Source organism: Anopheles funestus, chromosome 2RL, assembly GCF_943734845.2.
Source record: "Anopheles funestus chromosome 2RL, idAnoFuneDA-416_04, whole genome shotgun sequence".
NCBI lineage: Eukaryota > Metazoa > Arthropoda > Insecta > Diptera > Culicidae > Anopheles > Anopheles funestus.
In genome coordinates, this window is record NC_064598.1 from 74729594 (window position 1) to 74755022 (window position 25429).

The 25429-nt window shown below is 40.0% G+C and overlaps 2 protein-coding genes across 2 annotated transcripts; both read left to right on the forward strand.

Annotated features, from left to right (window-relative positions):
- The first annotated feature begins 699 nt into the window (after positions 1–699).
- LOC125761131 (protein rolling stone-like) lies at positions 700–21165 on the forward strand. Its single transcript, XM_049422008.1, has 6 exons — positions 700–955; positions 11340–11581; positions 11652–11874; positions 18817–18936; positions 19015–19195; positions 20620–21165. Exons 1-6 carry the CDS (start codon positions 700–702, stop codon positions 20891–20893), a joined length of 1296 nt encoding a protein of 431 aa, XP_049277965.1. The 3' UTR covers positions 20894–21165.
- An 861-nt stretch (positions 21166–22026) lies between these two features.
- On the forward strand, positions 22027–25349 carry LOC125761181 (thioredoxin-2-like). Its single transcript, XM_049422090.1, has 2 exons — positions 22027–22201; positions 24341–25349. The coding sequence occupies exons 1-2, from the start codon at positions 22178–22180 to the stop codon at positions 24638–24640; spliced, it is 324 nt and encodes a 107-aa protein (XP_049278047.1). The 5' UTR covers positions 22027–22177; the 3' UTR covers positions 24641–25349.
- The last annotated feature ends 80 nt before the right edge of the window (positions 25350–25429 follow it).

Sequence of the window (25429 nt, forward strand, 5' to 3'; positions counted from 1 at the left end):
TTTGCAATTTTTTAAGATTTTCTTTCCGTTGTACTAAAATTTAAATTACACTGGCTAACCCTGCACTTAGATTCAGGATTAAATAAATAATACTGATATAAAGTCTATGAAGAAGACATTAAAAGAGTTTCCACGATTTCCAGCCACCGAGCGAATATATTGTAGAATTTAGCTCTTGCTGTATTTATTTGGTATAACTCCTGATTTTATTTAACAAATAAGTTCTTTTCAGTTTAAAGATGCGCTAAAAATATCTTAATATAAGATTATTCAAAATGTTCTACAAAACGAGCATGGCCAGGAAAAACTAAGGGGTAGTTTTATGCTTCGTCTTGGAAACGACGCATAATCGTGCATGCAACATTGAATGCAATAAAGCTCGTAAGTTTAATGCAGGGTTTCTCTCATGCGTCTGTAACAATGGACCATTCAAATTAAAAAAAATATGTATTTATGTCATATGTAAAGTAGGTATGTATGAAGGTAATTAAAGTTATTTCAGTTTATTTAAGAATAATTAAAATTAAAAAAAATATTAATTTATCCACCTGGTTAAGTGAACACTGCGTTATTCGAGCAGGAATACTTTCGTTGCTTCAGGTACAAACCCAGCAAAGCTCAACAACCAAATCACATCACCCCCCCACCACTCAAAAAACTTTGCGAACCTGCTGCCACGCATCCGATTGCCAGCACTTAATGCTGACTCGTTTTGTGCTTGCCAGTCGCGGTCGATCTACGGCTTGGAACGCGTGCGCATTTCGCAGAAACCTCCACCCGAAAGCCGCGTTCGAGGTCGGACGCGTCTCACCACGCGTTTTTTTATCGAAAGGAAAACGTGAAAGGAAAGCCAAGTTCAGTGTTTTACCGCAGTGGCTCAGCATTCTTACTACCTCGTCGGTGCCCAAGAGAGCCTTGTGCTTTATTTTTTTCCTAAGGAATCAGCAAAAAAAGTGTAAGTGAGCTTTTCGGTTTTCTAGTGCGTTAAGTGCAAAGTGAATCTATGCTAAAGGTGTTATTGTAAACCGTTCTGAAACCGAAAGAGAAATCGTATCACCATCAATAGCAACAATTTAGGTTTACATATTTTGTTTTATGTAGCGCTTATGCTTGTGACGTTTCGTTATTCTTTTCGTATGTAACATTGTGTGCCGGTTAGGCCGGAAGTGGAAGTAAGCATTTGGATCAGCAGGCGGAACGGACTGTGATCGCAACGCAGAACGCATCTTTGCATGCGTATTGGTGGCCGAATTTAGTGATGTGTATCACCGACAGCTGATGCGAGTCGGTATTTATTTTCATATTAAGCCACCCGGGAACAGCCGCAAACTCAACGGAAATGATTAATTACAGTGTGGTGTATGGTTTCTAATTCGTAGAACGGAACATTCGATGTTCTTAGTGAAACTGATTTCAAAAGCTGAAACATCACAATGTGGCTTGTTGTGGAAAAATTATAGTGTGAACATTCGAAAATGTTTGTAATTCAAAGTATAGGTTTTGGTTTCCGAGATGGTACATTTTTTTATTTAATGAAAAAATTCAATTCATTTTCTTGTTTTATAAAAAGTATTCATTTAATTGGAATATGAGGTCAAATGACTCTAATATAATACTCTTTATTAATATAAACGTTTAAATTTATACACTTCTTTAATCTCTCTTCCCAACATGGTTATGGATGATATTGATGAGCATAATTCATTTATTTATTTATTGTAAAAGCTCACTTTTAAACGGCTCATTAAGCAAACGTGCGGGTTTCAATCACAGCAGTTTTGTTGCTTATGATATAATGTAGTAGTAATTTCACACTCTCTTCCACACACGTCACCACCACCCGCACCAGCAGTCGGTGCCTTCGGGTTTTACAAAGCTATCAGAATTGCAAACTAAAATCTATCCCCCAAAAACCCAACCCGCGGCCAATGGGACCCGGGCCGCGTCGAGCGTTACGCCAGCCAAAGCATAATTCACGCCAGACATCGTCTGCTAATGGCGATCGCTTTGCCAAACATGTTTCATGTTGTGGTGCACAGGGTACCGCGGTGCGGAGTGGCAGCAAAAGAAAACTCACCACATTGCCTTGTGTACTTGCACGCCCTTCTGTTCCATCCGACCGCTAGCGTGTTGTGTTTATGCTCCAGCCCATATGGCATGTACGTTCATTTGTCAAGTAATGCATTAGGGATCGGTGCGGGTATGAAAGAAGCGAAACGGATCGAACAACGAAAAGAAATGGTCATACACGGTGTAGCGATGCGATTATTTAGGTTATGGTGTTATTAATAATCGAACAATTGGTTGATCGCGATGATTCGACGGTTGGACGTTATTACTTCATACGTCGCAAACCGAAACCCGCAAACCGGGTGACCAACCGAACCGAAGTTTTCAATCATTTTCCCTGTCACGGAAAATAAGGTGGTTTGGTATTTGGAGCCCATGGCCTTGAGCGTTCAATTGCAGCTTCCCCTTTTGCTGGCATTTGTTTCCATTTTCGCATGATGCACGTTTGTTGGGTGTTGTTCTATAATTGCCGGTTGTTAATAACTGCCCGATAGATAGTTAAGATAAGCGTCACCACTTGATACGGAACGATGAACGGTGTGTGATAATACTGTAGCTTGTGCTTTGCGCTGAGGTGTAACACCTTTAGACTGCTTGTTATGATGAAATAAAGGTTCTAAGTGTATCATATCGTTTACTTCGTAATATCGACACATTTGCTTCTGCAACAAAAACACTTGCTCGTTGTATGTACACGGCTTTTTACTGAAAATTTGTCACCAAAAAACACTTGTTTAAACAATGTCTTTTTAAGACGAATTATGTAGTTTTTTTATGGAGCACCTGAGAGCTATAAAACGTTAGTTCCAAAACAGTTAGTTCAAGGCAGAGTTCTTAGAATTGATTCGAATTTGCACAGCTTTTATGCTTAAAACATCAACCAAAATTGGAACCTTAGCCCTTCAAACGTTGACTTTAGGTTTTTTTGTTGGGTTTTTCTATTATCGTCACATCACTGAAACAAACCCCGAAAACTAGCGTGCCAAAACTAAGTCACATCCATCGAAAGGTCTCAAAAATGAACTCAAACCGAAATGTACTCCATTGACCGTTTGCTCAAGGTTTTTCCAAGATAACGAATTCATTGACCTTAAGCACATGGCACGGAAAAGGTTTGGTTGTACTATAAAACCATAATACTAAGACCCAACCCACAAAAACGCACACACACGCACGGAGGCGTACTCACTTAATGTGCCACCAGCGCTTTGCATAATAAATTCATTCTCATCATGGGAGAAATGTAATCCAATTTTAAGGAGACGATGTAAGTTCCACGTGATTGCACGACCCTCAATACAAGGCCCTTCGGTTACTTTTTTTCCGATGAAATCAAAACACAACCAGAACACGTGCTGACCCGTACTACTTTCGGGTGTTTGCCATGTTAACACTTCTGCTTCACGTAATGTTTCATGTACCGAGACACACCGGACGTGAAACGGAAACTTTACACCCTTCCGGTTCGGTACGAGTAAGTATCACGTATCAGCGAGAGCGAGTGTTATTTGGTTTGCCGCTTTTGGTGTGAACTGTTCTTTGATGTTTAATGCTTACAGTGTGGAATGTTCTTTTCGGTAGTGAGTGTGCGATGATTCTTTCGCTGCTACTATGCAACCGAATTTTTGGGGCTTACGTGCGTGAAATGTGCGTGAATCGCTGAACTGGGGATTGCACAGATTTAGGCTTTAATGTAAAATTTGTTAAGCAAACAAAAAGGTTACGAAGAAGACTTTGGAAATGTGTTTTATAAATTTTTTGATTGTCAATAACATTATTTGCAAAAACAAAAATTAAGACATATACACAAGTACGGCCCGGTAGTGTATGTGATAAACGGACCGACTTCCCGCAGCAAGGACTGACTATCCGGCTACGCGGTAACAATAAGTCTAGTAAGCCAGAAATAATAGTAACAAGACACAAGTACATACTAATACAGTTTAATTTACTGAAGTAAAACATATTGCGTTTTAAATAAAAGATTTTTTTTTATTAATACCTACCAAAATGAGAGTTGAAACAGAGTGAAAAAGAATCTAAAAAAAAGCAATGCTCTTAACTAATCTTTTGACAACTCCTTTGAGTCTTAGCTCACTCCCTGCGCCGACTAAGCCCTCACTCTTTTGCATTTCAAATCACTCAATAATAGTGAATAAGTGTTTGTTACTTTAGTTGCATTTCAATCACATATTATATTGTAGTGATTGGTTATTAAATAGACTTTACTTTTCTGCCAGGGTATTTTATTGAAATTTTTGAGGAAAGTTAGTAAGAAAAATTAATAAAATGCTTCATACCGTTGGCACCATAAATTTACATGCCAAATTCCCCATTTACTGACACTTACTCAGTGTATTCATGCATGTATGCAATTAACAGTTATTGTACTTTTTACTAAAGCTAGTGTCGAGTACGTGTTTAATCGACAACATGGGAAAGTATTTCCCTGTCAACTCTTGAGTCTTTCACATTTTCTTTTATTTTCTTGATAACAATACGTAGTGTGTAAGAAGTTGTTGATTGCACTCGAAAATAAAGCACTCATGGAGCGAAATGACCTACTGAAATGGGTTTATGCTGTCCGATTCTTCCACCTATAGCAGTTCTAGGGTCAACGACCAGTTACACTTAAAAAGGAACACCCTTAGCTGTAGTTCGAAGCAGGTTCTTCTTCCCCTTTCGGGCATCAGGCACCTATATTGGGGCGTCGTTTACCTTGTGCTCTTTTGTAGGTCATTCGGTTGGAGGTAACAAGCTTGTACCACCTGCTTCGGAATGCCACTAACCAAAGTGATACACCATCGTTCGTTTGCCAAACCGAATGCAAAGAATCTCACGGGAAAGAATTACCCTAGTTAAGCTAGGGTAGCATTGGAAGGATATTAAAAATCGAAGAAAAAAAAACACGCACATAAAGCTTCCTTTGCCCTTGATCTGCGGACGCACACATTTGACCGTGGGGGTTAATGGAACAGGTTTATCCTCACAGGTATCTTCATGATGAGCAACAACAACAACAACAACAACGACTACGACGACACGGTTGATGATGATGCTGCAAAAAAAGAAGTACCGATTCAGGTTTTTCGACATTCAGCCACGGTGTGCTCCGTGATCAAGTTCGTCACTTATCGTGGCGTTGAAGTTCTTCGTTTTTTGGGGCCGGGTTTTAACTGCTAGTCGAATCAAACTTGACTTTGGATTTTAAAATTCTATTTTATCCACGTTGCAGGCATGTGACGTCCGTGAGCTGAGTTTGTGTCATTGGCAAAACGACGTTATCGATTTGTGGACTCAATGCACATTAGCTGCCAAACGCGGTGCTTTTGTGTGGGATTTTATCTCCAGACCTTGCGATTGGGGGTTTTTGCTTAGCAAGGTTTCTTGAATATGCTAAAACTTGAATAAAAAGCATTTTATTTAATGAAAAATCTTGACATTAAGTTAAAAAAAATCGCAGTTTACATTTTAAATCATATTCATTTCAACTGATTTTTGTTCGATATCGAACTATAAACACACCATCCGGTTCGTGATGCAGTGTGAAAATAATCGGATGTGATTGTATACAATGCGATAAGGGAAACCTGAACTAGCTCCACGTGCAGCGCGTGTGTTTGAATTGTTTTTGTATCGTGTGTTTGTGTGTTTGTGCTAACAGTTGTTATCGTGTCGATAAAAACAAGCTTCAAACTCATAAAATAACGCTCATGACTAACCGTAACGCTTACATACACTACTGTTGGGGTGTGATTAATCTTGAAACTTTTTTTTTAAATATAGTCTAATGTTGAAATCGGCTATTTATTATTAACAATAAACCTTAACTTAAATTAACCATCAATCTGGAAGTGCATGAAGTTAAATGATATTTTTGCTTGCCGCATCGTTAATGAATAAAAATAAAAATATTTTCCCTTCATCCGTTATGACCTATGAGAAAGCTTACAACACGTTCGTCCATCTGATTGCAAAATTCTAGAACGTTCGGACACAGATGCAATCACTCGCCGCACCGTTGACGGCAGGTGAAACCGGATCAAGCATTGCGTATGGAATAGACGGCAAACAAATTCTGCCTCTTGGCGTCATTGCGAAAATCCACTTTATATTTAAACCCTCCAGTCGGCTAGTAAGTGTTTCCACCATTCTTTAGCGTGATGCTATGTATGCTACACTAAAACAAACTCCTCGCCCGAGCCGGTTTAGCGGTTTTATTTCACAATCTTCTCGAGTGGCCCACCATACCGGGCAAACGGAAAATTAAACGAAAAAAAAACCAAACTAACCCAATATTGAATTCCCCAAATTTCTCAATACACTTTGCAAGAGACTTGCGCTTGCAGTACTTGCCGGCATCTAGTTCTCGTATCATTTCGTATCCGTTTTGATTGGCATATTGCACATGAATGGTAGCGGTTTGCCTGTTTTGTCTACCGTTGCCACTATTACCACTCTTTCCCCGTTTGCTTTGCTACATCCGTTCGTTCGTATGGGGTTCGTATGCATCGACGATTGCACGTTACAAGATCGTATGCAATGCGTTACGGTGCAACGGAGCAATTGAATGCATTGAACGGAAAAAAGGCCTGCAAGAGACACACACAAAAACGTGGTGGTTTGACCGGTTTCTGTCGAATGGAGCGAATGGAAGTAAATGTGCGAGAGGGGGGGCAAATTGGATTCGTGTTGGATTTTCCAATTGTTTCGAACGGTCGTGATGCGTTCTAGGCGCTGAGATTGTATTCATTTTAGTGAATAATATTGCAAAAAGCAATCGCAGCTAAAGAGATTTTTTATTTAATTTAAATTTAAATGAAAAAGGTCTAATTCTGTTTAAAAGCAATTAAACTTGATCTGATATATTCATTATTTTAGATAAATTGACATAATCAATTAATCCACAATCAGAGAGTGACACAACATGCATCTGGTTAGGAAACATGAACGAAACATATCCAGTGTCCTGTAACGTTGTCGTTTCATTTTTGGGTTCGTCTCTTGGTTTTTTTTATTAGAAGTCTTTATGGTTAACGCGCTATAACGCCAGAAGAGGATCAAATGTTAGTACGTTCATAAAAATAATCGCAAGTTAACAAAATAGTTAAAAATATTTCTGTACATTCTATTACCGATCTTCAAGATGTCAAAGTGCATAGAAGTACGTTGGTTCATTGTAAAAGACTTTCATCAAAAAGATGCCTCTTTGATTAAGCATTAGCTCATGTTCCAATGGGGCGTTACGGTATCTCCTTAGCTATAAAGGTTAGGTTAAATAATATTCCAGTTCACCCATGCCATGCTTTAGTAGCACCTTGTTTGCACCATGTCATTCCTACATCCCATGTGAAGCCGCAATCATTTGCAAACCGTGCGTGTTTCTCACAAAACCAACCTACGACATAGATTGTGAGCAATTTAATTTAGCCGTTAATCAAAAGTGCGCATCTCTTTGAAAAGAAAAGAAAACTAAAACAGGGAACGAGAAAGACAACACAAGCTCCCTTTACATAACGCACTCATTACGCACTTTGATTCCATGCACACACACCATTGCCGCGGTTGATATCTCGTCTACGACGCGTGAACGACACGGTGGGAACCTTTTTTCCCCTCTCCCCCCGCGATAGACAATAAAAGGCGGAATTTGGTTAAAATAATGCTGGCATTAAAGACGAAATGAGTCGTCTATGTGTTGTTGGGTTTTTGGCATTGGCATAGAGCAATCCGAGTGGAGAACGGCTGTTGAAATTCCATCCTAACACACGCATGATGTATCTGTAGCGAGAGGACAATCGAGATAGATAAGGAGAGGAAAGGAAGAGAAACGAGATGGGAAGGTTAACTTTAAGTTAACCACACTAAAGAATGGTGCCCATAAACTACGCACCACCGAAACGCCATCCCGCGCCCCGATGAAGACGTCACGATTGGTAATAAATTTTACCCCGAGTAAGCTCCCGGTCTTTCGGTTCGATTGGCGGGTTGGTGGGTTTTGCCGTGAGCTACGGTATGCGATGCAACCCGACTAAAGCCATCATTATGCTAGATAGATAGCTACCAACCCCATCCATTCCGGCTGTACCACAAGGATTCCTCTTGCTTGGGGAGGGCAGGCCTTACGAGATGGTGTGCAATAATAAGTTCGGTGTGATGTTGCATCGCTGTGCATGCCGAGAGAACGGCAAATTTTCTCGAAGCTTCCTCTAGCTCAAGCGTACCAGACAGGCAACGATTAGCCCCGGCCAGCCCGAACTAAGACCGACCTAAAACAGCCTAAAACAACTGCAAATCTACCAGCGACTGCTTCCGCAATCGCGAACGGACTGCCAGGTCGGTAAAGAAGGTGTCTCGTTAGATGGCATACGATGTGCGTGGTAAGACGAGACTCTTGCTCGTCGTGCTCCCTGGCCGGTGTTGGTTACCCAGGGAGGGTTAGGAACGGAGGTTGATGCGATTATTACTCAACCTTATTAAAGTCCTACCAGACCAGCAGACCCGATGTTGGTTTGGTGTGTATCGCTTTCAAAACCGTTTCACAGTTTGACCGCAAAATGAGTGTATCAGTAGACACAGGCCAGAGCATAAAGCAGCACATAAACGTACAATAAACTGTCCCAGTGTTTGTTGCTCGGTGTTGTTTTCAGGCGCTTTTTTTTGCGCCCTCTCCGACAGAAAAAAAGGAGTACGATATGCGAACAATTAAAAGCCATTATTAACCTCATGGCGCACAATCCAAAGCCAACGGGTGTTCTATCGTACCACACGGTTTGGTTTTTGGGGAAGCTCACCAAAAAAAAAAAACGAAGCAGCACAAACAAACCATAAGGTGGTAATTATGTTGGTATGTTGTGCTATCATGTCTATTTTTACCGTTGTACCATTTATTGTTATTATTATGATGGGACAATGTTGTGCAAAAAAAAAAGAAGTGAAAACAAAAGGGAGCAAAAATAAAATACAAACGCCCCATCATGCGTACCGGTTTTTTTTTCGCAAAAGGATGAGCGTAAAATATGCCGCAATTGCTGACGTAATGGAGCTGTGTTTATGTTGTGTTGTTCCATAAAATATGCTATCGAGTGCAATTAAAATGATTTTTATAATAAGAATTTTGCTTTCACAAGGAAGGAAAACAGAGCAAAAGTATGTTTGCGTATATTGAGTAATGTTCCACAGGTTCGAATGTTTAATTAATCACCAACGAGTTGAGGTTAGTACACTAAGGAATGCGATCTTTATACTTGACTGATTAATGACGGCTTCTAAAGTGCCCTTCAAGTGTTACTGCGTTAATTACTCACAGAGCTCAAACCCCCCCTAAGGGGAAGCACAACAAAGTCCTTGGCTGTTTGCACCCTTTGATGATCGTCATCTGTACACCTGTGCGGACAACTGAATACGTTGTACCCAACCAACTAATCCTTGACACTCAACAACAAGAAACCTTTGTAGCCGTTGTAGCAATGGCCAGATGCTTAGTACGAACGATGTGCAGCTTAGAGGTCGCCAAGAAGATTGAGCTTCAACCTTCAGCTTCGCAGCTTCCCCCAATGATTCTGTACGTGACGTGGAAATTGTCTTTCACAAGCACAAGAATGAAAAATTGTTTCTTCTCCTTCACGCACATGCTTATGCCTCGAATCTTTGAAGGAACAAAATGTGTTTCATGCTGCATTAAAGTAATAACTGGTCCACTTCCTGAGCTAAGCGGTGTTCTAGTTGTGCCGTTTTCAAGAAGAGTCAAAGTGGGACATTTGGTTTAGGCTTTGAAGTGACTAATAACTGTCATTAGAAAATAATTAAACCTTGAGAAAATTTGTGACAAAACAGTATATTTAAGGATTTAGACATAAGGTATTTTTTATCTTCATATTGGTTATATCTCTTGGAATACGTTGACTATTATAATTGACTAAAAACAAGATCGATTACTTGGTGGGATCAGCAGATGGTTATCTGTTATGAGCTGATATGCCCATATATATTTAGCGCGTGTTCTTTCGTTTTGATAGTGTGGACAGGGACTACCGATTGGACTGAGTTCTGACAATAGATTAGATTTTATTACAAGAATTACTTAACGATACATGGGTATTAGTAAGTAGGTTAGTAGGTATTAGTTCAATAGTGCATAAAGAAAATATTAAATTATTAGTATTAGAAGAAGAAGTATTAGAAGTGTTAGTGTACACATCAGTTAAGTATGTGCAATTGTGTGCGGTACAGAGCGGCACACTACAAGTGGTACAGCTGCCACATATATTGTATAAATGTATAAAATGGCCTGGAAACTTTCAAGTAGCTATTTCTACTCCATGCACCAGTTTTTTTTAATAATTAAATTGCTAATTTTTATAAAAATTTCATTGAATTGATAGTAGGTTTAATAAAGTGATACAATTAGACAATAAATGCAGGGGTTTTCATATGAAACCTTTCTCACTCACTAAAACCGTTTTGTGTTGATTGATTACATGTAATTGCTTCAGATAGGTATTGAAAAAAAAACAAATATTAGTACTACATAGCCTTCTGACCTTTTTACCCATTTTAAAAAAATGAAGAAAAAAAACCATTGTTAATTAATAAAATTAATATCTCCCGCTCTTCCCGCTCGTTATCCGCGTTGCAAATGTTCCAGAACAGAGAAACATTATGCTCGAATCGAAGTGACGCATTTCAATGTGTATTTTTATCTCGAGGCAACAACACACATTACACACGAAACCATACCATTCCACCTGGTTAATTCATATCGTTGCCATACCTTCCTGATTACCATAACCGGAACAATCGCTTAACAGAAATCGTATCAATCAATCGAATCAAGCACACGAACAATTCAAACCATACGGGACAGAGTAGAGCTTATTAAACACGATAAGAAATGATACAGCCAACAATGTCATCCGGCCCCATAATCCTCATTGCCCGGTAGATGGTGAGTGTAAGGATTCATATTTTGTTTCCCTTCTTAGTACACGCAACAGTCATATCGCTAATGATGCTCACTTTTGTTATCGGCCTGTAAGAGCCTGCAAGAGGCACACCTTATTGAGGAGAAAAACACAGCGATGGCTGTGGTGGAGTGAAATGGTTCTGATAATGGGTGATATGAACGTCACAACTGTTGCCAGTGCCAAGGCACGCCACTTTAGTTGATGGGACGCGATTAGTTTCCATTCGTCCACTGTCACCTGTGCTAGACGCTTTAATGCAATGCTCTCTCTCTATTTCTGTATCTTTCTTTTGCAATCGATTAGTGCTTCGGAGAAGTGAAAAAAACGCGCACACACACACACACACGGAACTGATAACACATTTGGCACAGCTTGGTAAAGTGTATTGCGAAACCCGGTTGCTGCTGCTTGGCTACGGAGAATATAGGAAGCAAAACAGAAGCAGAAAGATGCCGAACAAATTTGTGAGCGCATGCAAAGAGGAACTGGAGGTACGGAACTGTGGTTTCGGCCATCTTCCGGCAGAGGAGTTTGTTAAATCGCAGGTAAGTTTTGAGTGGCCAGCATACATTTTGCAGCTTATGCTAAAACCCCCGTTTTTGTACCAACTTGCAGTGGCAAACAAGAACGAAGTCAATATGCTTTCTACTGTACCGGTTGGCGTTGGCCATCTTCTTTACCGGCGTTGTCATCAACTCGATGGTGGTTGCAGTAGAACGGAACGAGTTTAGCAAATACTTCATCTATCTGACACACTGGGGCATACTGCTGTGCATGGGAACGACCGTAATGGGTGCGGTACTCGTGATGATCTGGTACTTCCATCCGGAATATTCAGGTAAGCCCTCTAACATCGAACATACCAGACAGTGATAAAGAATAGTTATCCAAATTTTACCGAACCATTTGAGTTCGTAATTGTTTCGATAAACAACCAGACCGACGGTAAACAGCGGCCAGTGATAGATTCACTGCGGTATGGTGTGATTCTGCTGCACCTCGATACACGGCTCGAGGTCGAAGCTGTTTGAAATGTTGCTTCCGTAACGGTTACGATATGCAAACGAATGGACAAAAATGTGTAAAACGTGTTTCCAAACAGGAAGTTCATTAGGGGACATACTTTTTTTTTTGCATATTTTTGATACTCCAAAATCGCACCAAATCAGCCAAACATCTGCTTCGACCGTAGGAACCATATAATATAAGTGAAACGAGTGTAGTTTCATCTCATTAATGTGTTAGTGTTTGATAAATTAGCATGTGACAGGCGTATAGTATTAACAGTATTAGACAAAACAAATGCTGCCTTTTTTTTCGCGTTGTATAGTTTTTGATTTCCTAATACTTTATTCATTTTTGGTTTCCTTGTTACATGGATATTTAAATTTGAAAAGCCGTTTTCAATACACGAAAGATAATTTTTCCTTTATTTGAATCTATACTTACGAATTTAATTTCCGTTACAGAGGTTTTTTTTCTAAGCTTGATTTACTGAATGGTGTCCTACACTTACTTACCTCAGTTGTGTAGGATGACCGGTTTGCAGGCGGCCCAACAATAAATAAATTTGAAGCTCAAATGATAGCTGTTTTTTGGACTCTTATTTGCTCTGTATCGGCATTTTTAATAGACCAGTTATTTGAAACAGGCTTTTTGCAGTCTGAGGAAATTTCTCCACCCCAAATACGCGGTCGCGGCGATCGAAGCTGGAATTATGTTAAACCTATACAGTTCCAGTATTCACATACGCCTCTGAGACATCGACTCTATCCAAAACTGATGAAAGTCTCCCTTTGGTCCAAAAGTTTTTTTTGGCCGCGTATGTTTGGAAGGACAATGGAGGAATCGCTGTGATGAGGAACTGTATGAGTTGTACGATGAACTCATCAGCGTACAGCGTATTAAACTCAGCAGTTGACAGGTGGCTTGGTCATGTCATTCGAATGACACCGGACGACCCATCCCCTAAAGTCCTTTTAGGTCGACCACATGGACAGATTGACATTGGTAGTTGATGCGTCCGCCAGAAATTATATTGGCAGACGACGGCGTTCGATTGTGAGTGATTTATAGACTGATAAATAAATAAGTAAGATCCTCTTATAGACGATCACGATTAGGTACAATCGTCTCATCAATCATTAATGTTGATCTATTTAATGATCATGTCCCCAACATAAACAATGCTCGAAAAGAATTATTTTTGTAACATTAATTTAAAAATCAGCAGTTGAACAATTCTTTTGTTTAACACTGTGAAAAACTACATCTTCTGTGAAGCGGCAGCTTTTGATTTCATCGTTGAATTTAAAGCTTTAGTCATTGATTTCCGGTCACTGCTTTCTCCGGCCGTATTTAGCATACTGTTGCCAATTTCACCATTTTTTTTATAGCGTGAATGCAGTCAAAACAACCAAACAAACAAACCCGATGCCCTTTCCAATGGCGCAGCTTGCTCCGGTAGAAGGTTATGGGTTATGGCTGTCTTTCGGTTCGGAGACGCCGCACTAACTGATCGATCCGGTTCATGCTTGTTGTCGCCCCAGCTAGACAAAACTGAAACCGGTCCGCTGTATGGAAGAGGTTTGATGTTTGCTTAACTTTTTTAAGCTTCCCATTGCTTTGTATGGTGCTTTGACTCCTTCGAAAGCCTTTTCCGAAATGAAGACGTTGATCGATGCCGGCGAAACAATGTTTTCAAGTTCAAGTTCATGTGGATTCATGTGGTGAAGTAAGTCAAAAGCCCCGCCTTTGTAAGCCAGAAGGTCACGATTTACCTTGAACTGTAACACACGACCGTGACGGAGGAGACCCACACCGACAATCAACACTGCTTGTTGAGAAGTGTTGTCAAGAAATGGAGGTTAGGATTTACAACCACGTCACGTAAAGACGGGGGGGATTTTTGGTTTTAGTACTGATCATTAATAGTCGAAGGCGTTTCCTTTTTTTTCAACCACTTCACCAAAGCACTCCATTCTGATCGAGTCACAATTAGTTGCATCCCCGTAATAGCACATGATTGCATTCAATAATAATCGACTCAATGACTGTCCGATGGGTAATATCCGGGAATGTATGAAAGCAGTCAAATTGGCCCGTCATGGCTCGTCGGTCCCTCTTCGGCTCTGTATGGTCAATAATAGCCATTAGAACGATGACGATCAATAGCAACATAAACGCCCGTGAAGTCATTAGACGCTTCCGTACACGGGGTGGTAGTGTCTGTGATCTGTGTGTGCAGACACGATGTCGGAGGTTTTAAAGGTTGATAGATTAGTTGACTTTCAATTAGCCGCCAATTTGAAAGGTGACAGTGTGAGTATTCCTCAAATTGAACGGTTCATGGCAGTAACCTAAATTCCGGTTGAGAAATGCTTATGCTGAAGTAACATGCTGAATGTCTTACGACTTATTCCAAGTAAAAAAGACAAGCTTGATCGCGATCGTGAACTGTGAGCCCGTCACTACATGCTTAGTAATTGTAAAAGTAGCTCAATTTTACAAAATAATTTTACGATTCTGGCGCGACTTCAAGGTTGTTTAATTTTTTTCGTGCAAGGCTTGTTAACGTTTTTAATCGAGCCGGTAGCGAGAAAATAATCTTGAATTAAATTAAATTAATTTAAACAAAGAAAACTATAATAAATAATAAATTTATGGTTTTGATGAAGTCGATGGGAAAGGCACGTTTTTTAAGCCCAGTGACGATGTTTCCATCAAGAAAGGACCATCAAGAAAGCTCGTCGCCGGATGCTGCTGACTCTTGTGATACAAACAACGGATGTTGCTAACAGTACCGCAGATTTGTCCACTTAGTTTTCTTGTGTGTTTGGCGCTGGAAACTCTTGTCATAATTTTTCCGGTAGCCAGAAGAAATTGTAACAAGATAAATAGGTGATCGACCTTCACCGTACCATCAATACTCAGATAATCATAACTACGATTCCGACATAGCTTCCGAAACAGATCGAAAACCTGTATGTAGTGGGCTATATTTATCCAGCAAGATGGATAAACGCGTTGTTCATGCCGACATTGTTGAACCAAGTTCAATATACCAGTAATAAATTCATTAACAATGCATCAATTATTTGAGGGAAAAGAAAGTTATTTCAACAAATTCGCGTTAAAATACATCAATTTATAAATTTTGCTTAATTTCCTAAAAAAAGCTAAGGTTATAGTCTTAGGAAATTTTCAAGATTTTAGAATATTTTTATTTTTTTATAAATTTTTTTTAAAGCATTATTTGAGTGAAAAGAAACTTATTTCAACAAATTCTCAATAAAATCAATCAATTTATAAAATTTTGCTAAATTATTCAAAAAAAAGCTAAGACTATAGCCTTAGAAGATTAGCAAATTCATAGATTTTTTTTAGGGAAAAGTCCACGAGATGGGATTTTTTTTTCGAATTAACAGCATTTCTTCTGTTTTACACTCACAATAGTTATGTACAACACGTACGTACTTTAAAAAATAAAAAGGCACTAGATTTTTTTAAACTTTACAATATTTAATGACACTCAAAGGATCTAATTTTTGAATTTGTTTTTGTTTACCTTGTTATTGCCAGTAAAATCGAGCTATCCTGGCCGCTATTATAGAAAACTGTCAAGTCACGCTTCGAATAGCGACTTTTCGCAATTTTGCTTGGGAAAAAAAAAAGTTTGGGAAAAAAATTCTGAATCGCGTTCGCAAACGCGACAATTGCTAAGCGTTTAGTGACGCGGGGAGATTAATATCAGCGTCGTACATGAAAGTATCGCAGTAAGTAATTATCGATTGACATTAAATGGCTCAATTACTACTCTGTAGTATCATGAGAAACGGAGCATTCACTGGAAGATCACCTTGAAGGTTCAGTTCTCCAATATTCTGGTTGACATATTTGAAATTCTGTTGTGCAATTTTGTAGCTTTGACTGGTGATAAATGTGAATGCTGGTTTCATTTACTTTAATATGAAGCACCATATCAATAAAAAAAACCCCGAAAAATGATACTTTCACCAATAACATATTTATATTCTTCAAGTAATCGCCAATGTTCCATTCACCCCGTACAAACAGAATAATTTGTTAATCATGGAAAAAACAATGATGATTGTCAATGAACAATGAGCACATTCAAATCACGTCCAATCGTTTATCATTAGTTGTTTCTATTCATTTGGAGAAATAAAACAAAAGAGCAAACCAAACGAAATGGCATCGAATCATTGTACAAGAAATATCCATTTGCAGTAAGCACGTCGTTGCAAAAGGAAACAAAGCGAAAGAGCTGAGCTGCTCTACTCGGTTGTACCAGCGATAGTGATGTGATGGTATCGTGTTTATGCCTCACAAGAGGTTTATTTTTAATATCCACGTATCATTAAGTGTTTACCACTTGTAGAGCAAGGGTTCAAAAAGAATTCCAAAAGCTCTCATCTCTTTAATGATTTTGAGACCTTTTCTGCTAGGAAATATTATTCTTATTGTGTGTCATTCTGTGTCATCGGTTTGTTAAAACTCCGAACCAAGCTGCTACCGTTACTTGAAGCCGCTAGGTGCCGAATTGCTTAGAGGTAAGGAATTCAAAAATTCACCTTCAAGAAATTATTTCAACCGATTTGCCATTGGCGTCACGTTCACCACTGTTTTGTTATGGCTCTCAGTACGTTACAAAATGAGAATGAAAATAAAAAAAAATATCGCAACAGTACTCTTATCGTGCTGGCCATTTGCGTACATGCGGAAAGATTGTTTCAAGAACATTGTGAATTGTTTCGTTTTTCTCGTGTTGTGAGGTTGTTTTCGTTCATCAAGTACACACACGTCTAGCTGGGTGTTGCGTCTGGGTGTTGCATATCGTTTTTTTCTCTTCTCCTCCTTCTTTTCTACCTTGTTCAATTTCATCTTTACATGTTCAGTTCCAATGTCGATTTTACTATCTTTTTTTTTTTCTTTCTATTTTACTTACACACAATTATTTCCCGCTCATTTATTACCTGCAAAATCGTCTCCGGCAACCGGTTATGTGCAAATGTGCAAACACGCTTTAATAAAATAACACTTCCATTTCAATGTCAACTAACGGGTTGCATCTTGTTTTATGCATGCTTCAGTACATTGCATATCCCTCGACGCCTTTTTTTTCTCCAGCGGATGTGAATGAGTTGTTATTTGTTTATTTTTCCTACTGTTACGGTTTGCCTTCTCTTCCCCATACACACACAATACACAATTGTACTGATTTCCATTTTTATCATCCACTGACCTCCAAAAAAAGGGCCGTTATGCCGTTATGAACCGAAGTGAATGCGCTTAAGTTTGAAACGACCTTGGCTGTTTTTTTTTTCACGTTTATCACGCTCTGACTGTTTTTAAAGTGAAAAATCAGGAAAAAAAACATTCTCTATTCCATCACTTCTTTTGTGAGGACGAGTATAAGCAATATTCACAGTTATAAACGAATGTAACCATCAAATCACTATATAAAAACAAATAATTAATAAGGTGGACATAAAAATGAAAGACAAACACTAAAATAATTTTTATGAAATATTTTATTTCAATTGATTAAAACACAATTTATCGTTCCTTGCTTATTTTAAACATTCGTTATTTTTTCACCAACTAAATATTTCTTCCTTTTCTAGACAATTTAATCCATCATACAAGAACAATTACCATTGTAATGGTTGTTTATATTTCATTCAAACCGCATTGTGTAATGTATAATGAATGATCGTTAAAAATAACACAATCGTTGGATGTCCACTGTAGCTCACTATGGAAATAGCTATTTTGTGGTGATTTATTTAAACGTAAATATCTACATGAGATGCAGTTTAAAAAAAACCTTTCTACAAACCACCGAAGCATGGTAAACAATATGGGTCAACATTGTAATGGTGATCCTTACTCATTAAATCAACATTGTCCACCATCAAGACGATTCGGTTTTCTTCCACGATGAAAAGATTTTTTTTTGTATTCAAAATTGGACATAATATTGTTTACCATTGACGATGTGGCTGACCCCGGGACAGTATCTGCACTTTATCAAACAAACAGTAGCGCCGTTGCAACAAAGGCCCAACAAAGACACATCTCTCCGTTCAAGGGTGCACATTTTTAATCTCTTTTAATACAATGTTTATCCACCGACGCACCAAGTATTGACACTGCCATCTTGCGAACCATTCATTAAATCTCTATCACGCACTACATCTCGAATGTGGCTCGACTTGAGCCACAGGGCACGGGCAAATAATATGCCAACTCGCAGAACGCGGAACACGTGCCGTCGGCATTGCGTAAAAGTGTGCCAAAGTGTCTACGATCGAATCGGATCGGATTGCATAACCGGCCAATTGACGCCATTCTGTCTCTCGACCCACGGCGATGAGAAGGTTTCCCTCCAGGTCTTGTTCGAGCGACCTATTGTTGTTTTGAGGGAAGTTTAGCAAAGCCAAGCCCTTGTTTGTTAGGGCGTATTTGCATAAGGGCTAGTCGGTCAGCTTCCATTGAACTGTGGTTTCATTTGCATCGTTTGAGAACGCGATGCAATGTTGCAATGTAGTGCAGTAACGTACAAACAATGTAAGTTGCGCAAGTTTATCTTTTCTTTTCCAAAGCTTTCAAGAGTCTGAAGAACTGAATTCCTTAGTATAACAACCTTAAGTATATTCATGCAGGCTATCTACTAATATGTCTTTCATGACGATAAATTATGAAACTTTACTTACAAAAATTTCAAATTTTTATTTTCTATTCTCTTTTTTTCTAGAAAAAGTTTGCAACAGCGATGAAATGCCCAACTCTTTCAAAGTATACTGGATGCTGCACAACATCACGCTTATCCTGTCCGTATGCATTACTATCATCTATTGGGCGATCCTGCACAATGGTAGGCTTAATTGTCCCATCTCCCACCATTGTCCTTAACTAAGATTTGGATTTTTTTTGTGTACAATTTACTCCCCAGAAACAATGCCAGTCGATCCCAACAACATACTGATCCATGCCTGTAACTGTATCTTCATGTTTCTCGACCTTATTATCGTGGCCTACCCGGTGCGAATATGGCACGTACTGCAACCGATCACTTTCGGGCTAGCGTACTGCATATTCTCGCTCATCTACTATGCGGCCGATGGTACAGATAGGTAAGATGGAACCTGGGGGTCTAATCCGGGTAAACTGGGCAACTGGGCAACCGATAGCGCTACGTTATTACGTGGACAATACTACAGTCCAGCTGACCGCGGCGCTGTTATGACGGATCGGTTCGATCGATACAGTGATTAATGATGCTTGCAGTACTTTAGCCGTACGTTAACGATCGCGCGTTCGTGTTCGACTATTGGTTAATGTGTATGCAATGTTGAAAGTATATTGCGGCAAGAGTAATGCATACCATCGTCCCTGTCACGGTATCGTTCGTTTGATCTACGGTAAGGAAAATAGAAAACCATTGTTACGCTGGCCAAACATCGAGAACGCAGATGGAACGGTGGCTTTTATTTAAATAATGTTTAAACTGCAATATACATAGACCGAGCCTCTTGATGCTTCTCAAGTATTTCTTGCTTGTTCATTAGGGTGTGACATTCAGAACCCATCTCACATCGCTTGTTCAATATTTGCTTTGCATTATTTGTGCTGCAAGTTAAGGAGAAAAAGCACTTCTTTGTAAGGAATATTAACCAAAAAAAACGAAAGTGATTTATCTATAATTGAAGAATTGACGTCAGCTTGTAGCTATTTGCTCATACAAAAATGGCAAAATAAACAACACATCTCTTAGGAACTTTTTTGCATTGTTTATCATCTCTTTTAGCATATGGAGCTAAACTTGAGTTTCTATAGCCATTTAAGTCATTATTTGCCTTCTTTGTGATTGGCTTCTGGTTTCTTCTGGAAAATCTCATCCAACCTCTCGGTCTGTTACGTATGTAGTTTAATCAACGATGAGATTTACTGCAACCCCTGCTGCCTTGTGACTGAGCCAACTACTAATAGCAAAGATCACTTGCTCTGCATTTACCACCACAATCTACCTTTAGTTTCCATTAAAATTGCATAACTTTGATCTATCGTAGTGGCAGCGGTTGCTTAGAGATAAGCGTCCCATGGTCCCTTTCAGTAGGGGCACCCTGTTCGATAAGAGCCGCCGTAATTCGTATGCGTTCCTCAAAGCTTCGGGTACCCTTTGGACTTCCTTGTAATTTACCAGCAGAAGAAATGATCGCCCGGTATGAGTGTTGAAGAAACGCCTTCATCCCTAGAAACCTGTTTGACGCTTCCAACTAAACGGCAGGTACCACAGAAGACACTACTGAAAATTGGTTTGAAAAAGTTGCTTCAAGAAAGGTTCTTCGGATGCGTTTACAGTTTTACCCAGCTGGACCAGTTTTTGCCCCATGCCCTAGTGCCTATTACTTTGGCCTTTCAGGGTCACTTTACGTTCTTCTCTTCATACATCATGTCATGAAGAAGGGGAAACTTTCAGATACTCAGTACCAACTTTCCAAGCAAGCATGTACACTCAAACCTGCCCACCCTGTCCTTGATTATTCTCTTTCGTCAGGTTCGGTCGGCCATACATTTACAACGTTCTGGACTGGAACGAGCCGGGAAAGGCAATGGTTACGGTGGTCGGCACCATCTTGCTGGCCATGATCGTCCACATGCTAATGTTCGGCATGTACAAACTGCGTGTAAAGATCTATCTCCGATACTTCAACCACAAACCGATCATTCCAACCAACTCGACGCTGCAGCTGCAGACTGGCAAATGTGACGGCATTTCGATGGTGTACGGAAACGATAATAAAGCGTTCAGCATCGGTGAACGGTACTGAGGTACGTACTGGATCGGTCTGGGGATTGGCCACAATGTTTCGGAGATCGATCAGAGTAGACCCATGCACACCGTGGTTTACGTACGGCAGCTAGAACGCACTTTTAACTAGGATGTTTCTTTTCACACGGGGGTTTGGAGTTGGCAAGATTATGTGAAAAAGCAACAAAAAAAGGTATTAGTTTTGTTTAGTATTATCAGTAAGTATGTTTGTGTACAATGTTAAGAATAAACTGTGATTATGTTAATAAAGGTAATGATAAATTTTTAAAACGATCTATTTTATTATCCCGTCCAGATTTTTTCATGAGATTTTCTTCGGTTTGAATAAGCTAGTTGAGAAATTTGGCACGAAATGGTAGGCTAATGGTTGACGAAATGGTTTTCCAAACTATTATTATAGCGCATAGTACAAGAAATAGCATTAAATGATTTAACTATTCCGAAATATCGATTTAAACATGCACTAATACACCCTTGAATTTCATTCAAATTAATAAAATCTCACTTTCAAACCAGCGATTTCACTTCTCACTATCTCATGATCATGAATGCACTGCTCACTTGCATAATATCTCACTATGCGGTATGAGTGAAATGATTTGGAATCAACTTCTCACTATGACGTCACTGCGAAACTCACTACGAAAAGTGTGAATCTTATACGATGTCGTTATCAAAAACTTGTGGTATGAATTTTTATCAGTATTTAGTGAGTTTACCGCCAAAATGGCATCGAAGTTGTGCAGAAACTAGAAATAGTTGTGTGGAAAAAGGCAAATGTGGCACATTGCGTGATGCTGCGAATTGTTGTGTGGGTCGTCAGGCGAACGAGTTTTGTCGCATGGGTTTGCGCTGTCAAACGTGACGACGGGTTCGATTCGAACATAATCGAAAAGATTCAAACAATCGTGTTCGAAATACAGTTTAAATTAACTTTTACAACTATTTTTTGATGTTTTACATTACAGTGTGAATATCAGGGATTAGCAGATGATCAATATGCACGAACAGAAACACGAGAAAAAGATTTTACACTGATTTCGATTTATCGTTCTCCCGGCTACGTCCGAAAATTATTCTCACCCCGTTCGAAATACCCCCTTCCGTTGTGTTGCGTATCATGCTGTCATTCAATTGCACAGGAACAGAAAAAAATTGCCTCGATTGCAAGCGGACGTGTTTGTCGAACAAGTTCTCCCGTCGCGTACAGTCATCGCGTGCGTAGATCGCAACCGTACTTCGAGTTTCGTTTTATTAAAACCTCTCATCCTACCAAGTCAAAATGGTGTACATGGTGAAAGATTCCGTAAGTATCAGCCCTATTGCAAGTGTTCCGTGAAGTTAAGTTCAATCCCAACACACACACGAACATCCAGATCAATCCCGGCCGGCACTCTCGTAGCCTAAAAGCGTAGGGCAGAGTAATGAAGGTTGATTTTTTCCCCTAGCAGATTCCAATGGGAAACAGCCTTTTCCACACATTCCGGTGTATCAATGTTCCCGGACGAGTGAAGAGAGAATTGATTTGTTGAGCTTCCTTCGCATTGCTATAAGTTTCTATTATTTTTCTTTACCCGCTATCTCGTTTTCTTTTTGTTCGATGCTTCTACACGCGCGCGCGAGGGAAGCGCGTCAAGCATCAAGGGAGGAAATAGCCATCGTCATCGCGCGGTCAGCAAATGTACGAACAGGCTAATTAAGTCGCTTGATGTAGTATTGGTAGTGCTGTTTGTGTCGACCTTCTCTGCACGCCCGCCATTTGTTAGACAGCCCGGCCAAAGCGACACTGGGGCGAGATGATGTTGTGCTGTGGAAATCAATGGGGATTTATGTGACACGATACGAAAAATTGCGCCCTGTCGACCGTTGTTTCCAAGCAATGATCTGCATGTTCAACGGCGAGATGATGAGATGATAGCAAACACAACGGAAGAATTCCAAGAAGGAGTCACATCTTTTCTGGGAACTATGATGTGCTCCGTGTGTATGTGTGCGTGTGTGTTGCGGAGGGGTGTGCGATACTCCCGCGGTTAGATAAGCTTACTTTCGCGGTTACCCAAGCACACCCCCCAGGGCAAAAACAGAGGAAACATGTTGATGCGATTGTGTGGGCAAGAATAGGAAGGTTACTATGACGTGAGCTTTTGCTTACTGCTCGGTCCTATAGAGTAGCATTCCCATTCAACCGTTAACCCATAGGGAATGCGATCTTTGCGAGTGCAGAGATGGCATGCTGTGTTTTTCACTTTCCAGATCGTTCCAGGTTGCAAATTTGATTGATACTCAATGAGAATATGATTGATTAATTTGTGTTTCGTCTCCCCTAGATTGGGAGACCTGCAGGAAGATGTTTCCCTTTCTGTGATGCGTGTATTTATATTGCACTTTGCGGTGAAAGTGTGAAGAAGCGTCCACACACACACACAACACAAAATACACACACTCGATTAAATTAGAAAAACCAACATTAAACACACCAATGTGCGCTTAGAAAATGGTTCAATACGGTTTTCCTTCCCTTGTCCAAATTTACACTTCTTTTTCGAGTCATTTGATACCACCTTTGCCACATTCCAGGTGATGTTTGCATTTTCATCGCCTACTATGATGCGAAAGGGAAACCGCATTTAAATGGATGTTTTCATCACGTTGATGTTTCCCTCTCTCTTGCTCTCGCTCCAGCAACGGTTGCGAACTGAATTTATGTTTGAAAAGCTTAAAGCAAGGTGTAAACTAATATGTTATGAACAACGCTCAACAACCCCGTACCTATTGTCCAGTGAGTCATTGGAAGCTTACACTAGCCACATTGATGACCTTCAGATTGTACACCGCTGAAGGCTGGCCGTCAAATATATATGCAAGAGTTGACGGAATTTAATACATTTGTTTCACAGTAGAATTCCATTATTCATCATTTACTATCGGATTGCGTTGATTTGCAATGTGTGCGTGTGCGTGTGCAGCAGGGTAAAAACCTTGACTACAACCGGAGACCTAAAGGCCCATTTAATCTAATGGTAGGAGAATGTGCCATCAGTAACCATTAGTTGCTATGGGAACCGATGTTAGGCTACAAATGAAGCGCTTCTTTCAAAACTGCGACATGCTTTCTTTGCGTAATTAAATTTAACCCTAAAAGCATTGCTAGAGATGAATGTTTAAGTTGTCCTACGATCCTACTAGGTGCTAGGAATAAGTATGATGTCATCCTAGCTGACATTCGCCGATGCAATGCAGGTTTTATTATACTGTCACCAGCACTGCGATGCATTACTCACGCCCTCCGTTGTCGATGTGTTACCATATCTGATGATACTTTATCATTTCACAACAAATCGCTCGGCAAAAAGAGCATTTCGTTGAAAAGCAACAGCCCAGAAACAGCAATTCTATTAATTCCACGCTTTTCTCTAACTACTTCCCGGACATAACATTTCTGCAGGAGGACTTCAACAACAAGCTTGAAGCGGCCGGCGATCAGCTGGTGGTGGTTGACTTCTTTGCCACCTGGTGTGGACCGTGCAAGGTGATCGCACCGAAGCTGGAAGAGTTCCAGAACAAGTATGCCGACAAGATCGTCGTGGTGAAGGTGGACGTGGATGAGTGTGAAGAACTTGCGGCACAGTACAACATCGCCAGCATGCCCACCTTCCTGTTCATCAAGAAGAAGGAAGTGGTGGCCCAGTTCTCCGGTGCGAATCCCGAAAAGCTGGAAAACTTCATCCAGCAGCACTCCGGTTGAGCCAAGCGAAAGGATACAATCAAACTGCTGTATACCCCGCGGTTGGCGGTTAGAGGATATAAACGCATGCGGCAGCGCCAGCCAGAGAAGCACAACTACACACAGCCATACCACACCACACACTCTCACAACCTTTCCCCATAAAAGTCACCAATTACGCAAGTGTGTGCAGTGTACGATAAGGACATCCAAAGTCTCTCAGTTGCTTTTCGGTTGACGAACGATTTAGGAGAAGACATTTTCGATTTTAATCAACACCATCCTCCGCTTCATTGCATGTAATTTTTTTTTCCTGTCCGTGCGTCCGTGCATGCATGCGCTCCGATTCGTTGTTAAGCAGATAGAAAGATAAGCGTTTTACTTACACGCAAGAGAAAAGAAAAGCAAAACAAAAACAACCCCCCCCTTAAAGAGCATAAGATTCGCCGTCGCTTCACCATTTGCCTTGTATCGTGTTATTTAAATATAAATGTATTTGTTGTGCTCTATTTTGCAGTGTTTTATGTATTTTGTGGGGAAGAAACAAAAAGGATAATAATATACGCGCGTACACATGTCGAAACACCCAACCCATCACCACCCACCACCCGTACGTACCCAGTGCTCTCGCTATTAAATAGTAACGAAGTAATGTGAATTGTATTTATCACCTTAAAAGTAAAATAAATTCGAATCGGCTTACGTGAAGCGTGTGTATACAACGAGGAAAGACGAGGGTTTGTTTTTTTTTGAGTATTTTAGATTGTAATACTATCTTCATGAGAGTATTTATTGAAACATATCGTTCGT

What these genes read in the sequence shown, in the direction of transcription:
- LOC125761131 (XM_049422008.1), top strand. Translation starts at nt 700, where the DNA reads ATGCTGACTCGTTTTGTGCTTGCCAGTCGCGGTCGATCTACGGCTTGG. An exon ending in AGGAGTTTGTTAAATCGCAG is followed by an intron (nt 11,582 to 11,651) that starts GTAAGTTTTGAG and finishes ACCAACTTGCAG; the next exon opens with TGGCAAACAAGAACGAAGTC. An exon ending in CTTCCATCCGGAATATTCAG is followed by an intron (nt 11,875 to 18,816) that starts GTAAGCCCTCTA and finishes CTTTTTTTCTAG; the next exon opens with AAAAAGTTTGCAACAGCGAT.
- LOC125761181 (XM_049422090.1), top strand. Translation starts at nt 22,178, where the DNA reads ATGGTGTACATGGTGAAAGATTCC. An exon ending in TGTACATGGTGAAAGATTCC is followed by an intron (nt 22,202 to 24,340) that starts GTAAGTATCAGC and finishes ACATTTCTGCAG; the next exon opens with GAGGACTTCAACAACAAGCT.